General features: G+C 45.5%; 1 protein-coding gene across 2 annotated transcripts in view; it reads right to left on the bottom strand.

Moving 5' to 3' along the window:
• Positions 1–348: 348 nt before the first annotated feature.
• The window catches only part of LOC133362308 (E3 ubiquitin-protein ligase COP1-like), a 13268-nt gene continuing 4957 nt past the window's right edge, over positions 349–8659 (bottom strand). For both annotated transcript variants that reach the window (XM_061581236.1, XM_061581237.1), the window contains exons 3-9: positions 7244–7303; positions 6919–7016; positions 5492–5553; positions 4216–4335; positions 3065–3214; positions 2322–2435; positions 349–544 (exon numbers count right to left, since the gene is read on the bottom strand). In XM_061581236.1, coding sequence (XP_061437220.1) covers positions 383–544; positions 2322–2435; positions 3065–3214; positions 4216–4335; positions 5492–5553; positions 6919–7016; positions 7244–7303 — 766 coding nt within the window. In that variant the 3' untranslated portion in view covers positions 349–382. The remainder of the gene's footprint in view (positions 545–2321; positions 2436–3064; positions 3215–4215; positions 4336–5491; positions 5554–6918; positions 7017–7243; positions 7304–8659) is intronic.

Raw genomic sequence — 8659 nt, 5'->3', positions numbered from 1 at the left:
GGGAAGTGGGTTAAAAAACGACCGAAAGATTTGCACGGTCCTAAGCAAGCAAGCGAACTTAATATAAAGGATTTAAAAATGAGATGTGATTGAGCAAATCTGAGATCAGATTTGGAATCGGCACCCTGAAATTAGTCTAGAACAGCTGCAAAAGTCCAGGCCAGAAAAACATGTTGTTTTTTGTTGACCAACCAGTGTTAACGGCGAAAGTATCCCCCCCCCCCCCCACCTCCTCTCTGAAAATTTATGAAAAGCAGCGACTTAAAACTGAACACCCAAAACATTTTAACTGTTTTGGCTAAAAGTCTCCACCCTGTCTACCATTTCGCCAAGAACAATGGAACGTAGAACAACGTCGCTCAAAACAAACTCCGATTCTCTTTTAATCCTCCGATTCAGAAGTGGTGTCGACATCTGGACCCTCAAACCAGTCAAAGGGTGAGTGTCGCCGTTTTGCAGGAAGCTTGATGGAAGGTGATGCAGAGACCATCTTCCCTTGTTTGATCTTTGCTGTCAACGTGTTTTTTCTTGAGATCTCAATCGCCTGTAACAAATGAACACATCGAAGACAATTGGGCATCGTCAAGAGTCTAAAGTGGTCCTCCTGCTCAAGTGAGCATGGCTTGGTGTTCGTCTCTCGTGACGAGGTGTACGGCTCCTGCGGTGGATCGTGAGAGATGGCGATTGCGCGGGGAGGTCTTCGTCCGGAAGTGGAATGATTGTGGCCGATGAAGTCTCAATGCCACAAAAACAAGAATGTGAACGTGAAAACGAGGGCTCAAAACATCTGACACGAACACAATATTATTGTAAACATTAAACAGCATTTACATAAGAGGGGGGGGGGGAGCACTCAAAATCTCCACACTGATAGAGTCAAGAATCCATGGCTACACTGCCATCTCCTGACCACCTCGTAGGCCAAGCCTGGCAGTCCCCGGCAGTCTCCCACCGACTCAACCCGCGTCATGTCCGAGATCTACGTTCATCAATGGGCCCATTGCAGATTGGTCAAAACAGTCGGCTTGAACGGGTGGGGTGACCAATCAGGTGACTGCATTGATGCCGCTACACGTGGACTGGGAATGAGAGCAACCGCCAGAAGAAATGCAGCGAGACACGTGGGAAAGAGAAGAAGTCACGTCACTGCAGGCAGAAGGAGCTCTGGTGGGAGTTCTACAGAGGGTGACCGCTGTACACGGCGTCTTGGAGGATGGTGGGAATACACCCGCAACTTGACCCCAGCACACACAAGCAGGCGAGCAATGAAACGGTGCGCCCATTTATAGAGAATGAGAAGATGTATTGATACTGGAGGAATGCGATGAGATATGAAGCTGTTTTTCACAGATGTCCAGTACTATTAACTTTGTATTTTTATTTGACCAGGTGAGGCCCACTGAGCTGTATAGCTCTTGTTCAGAAGTGTACTGGCCACAAATGACAGCTCAACCAAGTGGCCTATCACGTGGACATGTATAGCAGCCAAACACTCTGAGAGCGTGTTTGTAAAGTGGAGGGGAAAATCGGAGAACCTGGAGAAAAATCCACGCGACCACGGGGAGACCTCCTGTATGCCAGGTGAGGTCGTTCACATTTCACAACAACAAACAATACAAAAACACAATAGGAGCGCAAAGTGTAGGGAAGGTAAAAAGTTTTTTTTCTAATAAACAAAAAAAACCTAAACCATTTTTTTCTTGTTAATTGTTTTTTTTACCCTTTTATCTGGCAACAAAACTGACACCTTTTTTACGAGGAGCCATGTTTGCATAGACCACAATACCTGCAGTCGGAATGCAAACAAAAAACACAACTCTGATAATGTATGCACTGTCCTTGAAGTTGATTGGTCCACACCCGAGACAGCTTTCCTTAGAGCCTAGTCTCACATGGGATGGACCAGATGACGCCAAAATGCGCACAACTCAAAGACAATGCACCATCAGAGTATGAGAGCTTGGGGTAAGCATTTACACCATTGGAACCTCATTTATAAGGAGTCATGTTTGCATAGACCACAATACCTGCAGTCATAATGCAAACAAAAAACACAACTCTGATAATGTATGCACCGTCCTTGAAGTAGATGTTTATCTTACCAGGCAAGGCCCACTAAACCATCAGCTTCTCTCACAGAAGCGTCCCGGCCACAAGCGCGAGCAGCTCTACGAAGCGGCTCACCACGTGAAAGATTGTTGAAGAGCAACAATGATATTTTGGAGTAAGAGAAAAAAGTGCGTGACATCATCATCATCATCAGCATTGTTTAACCTGCCGCGCCGGGAGATCAAACGGGACTGCGAGTCTGGTGCACTCACCGTCTTGACACTCGTGACAACGACGGCAGATCTCATCTTGCCTGCTGCCCTGGCCTGTTCAGTTCGCTTGGACGGCATCACGCCCGACACACTTGCGAGCAGCTCTTCGTCGACCTAACGTATAAACGTGAATATCAATGAACACAAAATCATGCAAAGATCCTGCAATTTAAAACATTTATTCGGCCTTGCCGGAATACGAGTGCATTGTACGAGCAAATCTACATTTGCATTTTTTTTAATTTTGGGAATTCAGAAACCCGTCCCTTGGTCACGGGCATGCTTTGTGAGCACTCTCCGTCTCTGGCACATTCCATCCTACGTTCATTGAACAAATGCTCCAAGCTCGTCAAGACGTCTATTCTACCTTCCCACATCCAGTGACCCTTTGAATCTGATTGATGGTGATGGAGACTCGCATTAAACTGCAGAAGTGATTTTAGTTTTTAAATTGTAAATTTTTGTTTAATGTTATTGTCAAATGAATGGCTTAGATTACAATGACATAGTTTATTAGATTACAGCAATTATTTAATTATCTGGGAAAAACTCTCCCCCCAGTTGATGGAGCTCTGAGTTTGACAGCGCACCGCACATTTGGAGAATGCTTCTATCCAGCGTGAACATCCACACATGACCCAATCATCCCTAGCGCTCAAGCGAGCCGCTTTGTCCCTACGAGAGTGGATCGAGTCCCATTGCATCGTCCAAAGAATTTCAATCAAAGCAGTCGCATTACTCACCGTAAAATCCATGCTGTCCGAGCCCTCAGAGTCCGACAGATGCAAAACTTTTCGCTTTTTCTTCACGACCTCCCCCGTGACAAGGGGCTTGGGGATGCCGCCCTTGTAAGGCGACTTGGCCACTGTCACCGGTGCGAGCAAAGGTGGAGTCTTGCAGATCGCACGGACACACAAACAGAGATCCCCCAGTTAGGCCTGCAGGCTTGCGGGAGTGCCGTGCTGATCGCAAACAACTGACGTCAGCGCTTAGCCCAGCGGGGTTTATTGAACAAGACTGACTGATGACTAAGACCCGGCAGGTAAAAACTGGTCCAGATCTTGGTAGCTTGGATGAATACTATATTCTTAGGTTTTTTCGGTAAAGTCACGTAGGTAAAAAATTTAAATTAATAAAAGTAAAATAAAACAAAATAAAATAAAAAATCACGACGTTTCGGAAGCAACACAAGCCTCCGTCTTCAGGTGGAACCGTCACAGCCACGACAGCCGTATCAAGTAAATGAGAGATCACAAGAAATACCACTCCGTATATATAATGGTTGAGGGGGGAAGGGCCCGGAAAGGCACACTTTTTTATTAATATGGTAAGGTGAGGCTTAAGACTAAGAATACTCTGGGCGATTCTCAGCCGGAGTGAAATCGCCCAAAAAGAGGCGGTACTCCACAGAACGTGACATGACGCTGATTGGACTATATCCAGAGGCACAGTGACGGCTAGCGTGACTCTGTGGTTGAATGAGATTGGTGGTGCGTCGCCCAATCGCCCTAATGAAGAAACCGCCCCTGGTTGCAATCGAAGCGTCGTAATATGCCATTATTTAATTTACTATTTTATCTTTAGACATGACTTAACCGAAAGAACCAAAGAATAATTCCTGTAGTCACGAAAGCTCCAAAATTAAGATTGAATCATGTTTACATTAACCACAATACTTGTAGTCAAATGCAAACAAAAAAACAATACTCTGATCATTTATGCGTTGTCCTTGAAACTGATTGGTCCACACCAGAGACAGCTTTCTTTAGAGCCCAGTCTCATATGGTGTTCATCAGTTTTGTTGCCAGAAAAAAGGGGGAAAGCCCTCTCGACAAGCGAGCTCTGCGGCACCGCACTGCTCCTGACGCCGCCGTCACAAACAACGCCAACTCACCGCTTCCAGCTGCATCTTCTTCTGAGTGAGCAGCTCCAGAATGCGGTTCACGTCGGCCAGCTCCAAGCCATCTCGGTCCAGCGCCAGCAACTCCTGGATAGTCTGCCGCTGATGGACGCTCTGTGAGGAAGAGGGGGGGGGGGGGGCGGCAGGGTGGAAGGGTCACGTGACACGGTGATCAAGAGACGTGGCCGGTCACCTCCGTGAAGTGCGAAAAGCACTTGCCGGGAGTCGTCTCAGCAGGGTTCTGGTGGTACATGTTGTTTGTCGTTTATTGTGAAAATTCCATCACAGTTCCTATGTGATCACTGTTTCATTGCTTTATTTTGGTGATTTCGAAAAGTTTACTGGTTTGGCCATGTTTGTGTTGTTGTAGTACAGAGAAAGACTGATGGCCTTAATCTAAGTTGTCTGGTGGTGGTTATTGTTGTTGTTTGACTTGCATCCCACTGGGATCGGTGTACGGTGTTTTTTCTACAATATTTTGCCGTCTTTTCTTGGATTTTCTGTTTGCACTTAGTCACAAAGTCACTTTAAGATGTTTTCTTGTTCATGTTTTTGTTGTTTGTTGCGGTTGCACCCGATTCAAGAGCCGAATGGCTCACAGGGCTACACCTAATCAATGAACTTGAACTTTCAGCAAAGTTCATTGCGTTGTCCACGCGACACCGACAGACCGTAGCGCACGGCGCGTCTTCGGCCAGTAACCTCCAACCGTGGGCCATGTAGAGGACTATTTAACAAAAATGTTACATTTTAGTTTGGCCAGCTAAGGTCCACTGAGCTACATACCTCTTTCTCAGTAGCGATCTGGCCACATCTCCTTTAGCAGTGGCAAAATATAGTGATAGGTTTTTACCCTTTCAACTGGTACAAAAACTGACACCTTTATACAAGGCATCATGTGTGCAATAACCACAACACAAGCAGTCAAAATGCAAACAGAAAGACACAACTCTGATGATGATATGCACTGTCCTTGAAGTTGATTGGTCCACACCCGAGACAGCTTTTCTTAGAGCCCAGTCTCCATTGGTGTTGGACCAGATGACGCCAAAAGGCGTACAACTCAAAGACAATGCACTATCAGAGTATTGAGAGCTCGGGGTAAGCATTTACACTATGAGACATCTCCTTTACCAGTGGCAAAATCTAGTAATAGGTTTTTACCCTTTCAACTGGTACAAAGGTGACAGTTTTTGTACCAGTTGAAAGGGTAAAAACCTATTACTATAAAATGTGCCAGTGATGTTTTTCCCTGCACATCTCCAATCACCGGTTGTTCCATCTCGATTCGATTCTCTAGCCGCTGACGCTGCTTCAGGACCAGCTCGTTCACTGCGAAAAGACGCGTGTGGGGGAAAAAGCTGTTAAATATTAAACAACGCGAGCATCATACTCTTAGGTTATTTAGGTAAAGTCAGGTAGGTAAAAAATTAACCCGTAAAAACAAAGTTTTTCACTATAAATCCTTTATATGCGTGGCGGCTAGAGTCCTCTCATCCTCTGGCTTGAGATGGCTGCCACCTATGGGTCAGATGATTGCCTGCCACCATTAAGCAATTGGTAATTAAATATAATTAATTTTTTCCTAAAAAGTGTAAAGTTATGGAAAAAAATTTTCACTAAAAAAAATTGTCACGCACAACGAGTCTGTGTGCAAAATGTCAGCTCGATTGGATCACGGGAAGTGGGTTAAAAAACGACTGAAAGATTTGCACGGTCGTAAGCGCGCAAGCAAGCAAGCAAACTTAATATAAAGGATTTAAATAAAAAACGACCGAAAGATTTGCACGGTCGTAAGCGCGCAAGCAAGCAAGCAAGCGAACTTAATATAAAGGATTTAAAAAGGAGAGTACTGTTAAACGCTGGGGATGTCAACGCTCGGTAAAGTAGAATAGTACCTGTTAAATAAGATGGTCCAAATATGTGTCGTTAAATCTTTTTTGCATGGTTAATAACATCTTTCCCATTATTACTCAGCTTGTACCCATCATCACAGTTGAAGTTATTCTAGATTTGAAGCTTTCGTGACTGCAAGGATTCATATTCTTAGGTTTTTTCGGTAAAGTCACGTAGGTAAAAAATAAAAATTAATAAAAGTTAAATAAAAATAAAAGATTTTAATTTTATTTTTATTTTACTTTTATTAGTTGAAGTTACGTCTGTGTTTGTATATCTGGATGGCTTCGTGTAAAATTCCGTCACAGTTCCTATGATTGCTTTTTCATTGCTTTCATGGCTTTATTTTGGTGATTTCGAAAAGTGTATTGTTTTAGCCATGTTTGTGTTGTTGTAGTACAGAGTTAGACTGATGGCCTTAATCTAAGCTGTCTTGTGGTTGTTGTTGTTGTTTGACTTGCATCCCACTGGGATTTTTGCACACAGCGTTGGTGTACGGTGTTTTTTCTGCAATATTTTGCTGTCTTTTCTTGGATTTTCTGTTTGTACTCAGTCACATATTCACTTTAAGATGTTTTCTTGTTCATGTTTTTGTTTTTTGTTTGTTGCAGTTGCACCCGATTCAAGAGCCGAATGGCTCACATGGCTACACCTAATACATGAAACTTGAACTTGAACAAACCTTTGATGGTAGCCAGGAGGTTTGCAGAGCATCAATCGTTGAAGGCCTGTGTTGCATTGCCGTGAAACAAAATTTGCGAAAAATGCAGGTGGATGGAAAATAAGTAAAAAACAACTCACAGAGGAAGTTTGGATATATCTGCTTTGAATTCTTAATGGCGGAACTGCACTTTGGGCAGCTATTGTTCTCCTCCAGACTCCGACGGATGCATTTGCAACTGAAACGCAGACAAAATGCAACGGCGAGTAAATTGGCAATCGCCGTTATCAGCATCATTGGAAAATTTACCAATCACCGAATATTGTCGCGCATTCGCCGGACGGTGGAAAGAAATGGAATGCAACAACAAAGTACAGTAAAACCTTGGATTGCGAGAAACTTGGTCTGCGAGTGTTTTGCAAGACGGAACAGAAGCAATTCTCCTCCGAGCAGACACGCACATACCAGAAGCTGTGGCCACACTTGGTCATGTACGGCTCTTCTATCGTGTCCAAACAGATGGGGCTGAACATGCAACAGCACAAGGGAGACGAGCAGACATTGGCAACAAAGGAAGAGTTTCCAACACAGCCCTTGTGTCGTGACATAAGAGGGGAGGGGCTGCTGGGGGCTCTGGGACCCTAGGCAGATAAGCCCTTGGCGACAGGCACTAGGATCCCAGGCTACCCAGACGCTTAAGCCCCTTGGCGCTAGGCGCTAGGATCCCAGGCACCCCAGACACTTAAGCCGCTTGGCGCCACCAACAGGGGGGGGCTGTGTGTGCTCTGTGGGATATCTGGGGGCGCACACAACGCCACCCCTCGTTGGGGACGAGGCATAAAAGGGCAGCTCCCTGGACGATTGGGGCCAGTTGTAGCTCAAGACCCAAGACCCGAGACCAGCCATCTCAGGACCCTGGGACACTGTGAGGGCCAGTGGTGGGACTCTGGAACTCCCGGCTCTACGTCCTTGTGAGGGCGAGTTCCAGAGCGTAGCCAGAGTAGTGTATCTAGGCTGTGTACCTAGGCTGTGTACCTAGGCTGTGTACCTAGGCTGTGTACCTAGGCTGTGTACCTAGGCTGTGTATCTAGGCTGTGTCGCTAGGCTGTGTACCTAGGCTGTGTATCTAGGCTGTGTCGCTAGGCTGTGTACCTAGGCTGTGTACCTAGGCTGTGTACCTAGGCTGTAACAGAGTATCAGGACTGTTGGAGTGTTGGATTGTAATAAAGAAGTTACCTCTACAAGTGTCTCCGGAACCCATTACATTTGCATCACAATGTCATGGTAATTTCAGCTCCCAATGCTGATGTACATTTGTTGATATAACTGATGCCACGTTTGCCAACATCAATCATTACATGTAGTCGCTGCCATTCATTTAAAGTAATTCCCTGCCTTCATCCATAACGCTTTAAGAAAAGATATGTTTGGATTAGTATGAAACATAATGGAACCACATCTCAATATCAACGCACTACTCTTCTCATTCAGGTGATCTAATCCATAGAACTCTTACAGCCCAACCAGCCTTCATAGATGTTCCCAAACAGCACTTTACCCAACAAACTAAAGAGGGCTATGGTGGGAGACGTATCTTGTTTTGTGTGTGTGCACATACACAAAGACAAATATCCCCCGTATAGCCAGTACAGACTGTTGGGGCAAGTGCTGTTTGCGAGCACCTATGAAGGCCGGCACGGCACACGAGGGGGTGGGTGGCCAACACCAGTGGCGATGTTTACACACTGCACCAGGTGCTCATTTAAGGCCGAGTCGACCTAGGGAAGGCCCAGGATTGGTTCAAATAATCGTCACTGGTGTTGACCGCAAGCAGGGAATTGAACTCGGGTCGCCAGGTTCGTAGCGCAGCGTAGCGCTAAC

Source organism: Lethenteron reissneri, unplaced genomic scaffold (genome assembly GCF_015708825.2).
Source record: "Lethenteron reissneri isolate LAM-NWPU_2019-01 unplaced genomic scaffold, ASM1570882v1 scaffold_1433, whole genome shotgun sequence".
Classification (NCBI taxonomy): Eukaryota; Metazoa; Chordata; class Hyperoartia; order Petromyzontiformes; family Petromyzontidae; genus Lethenteron; species Lethenteron reissneri.
Note: the sequence above shows the minus strand (reverse complement) of the source record. Positions and strands in the feature narration are given on the sequence as shown.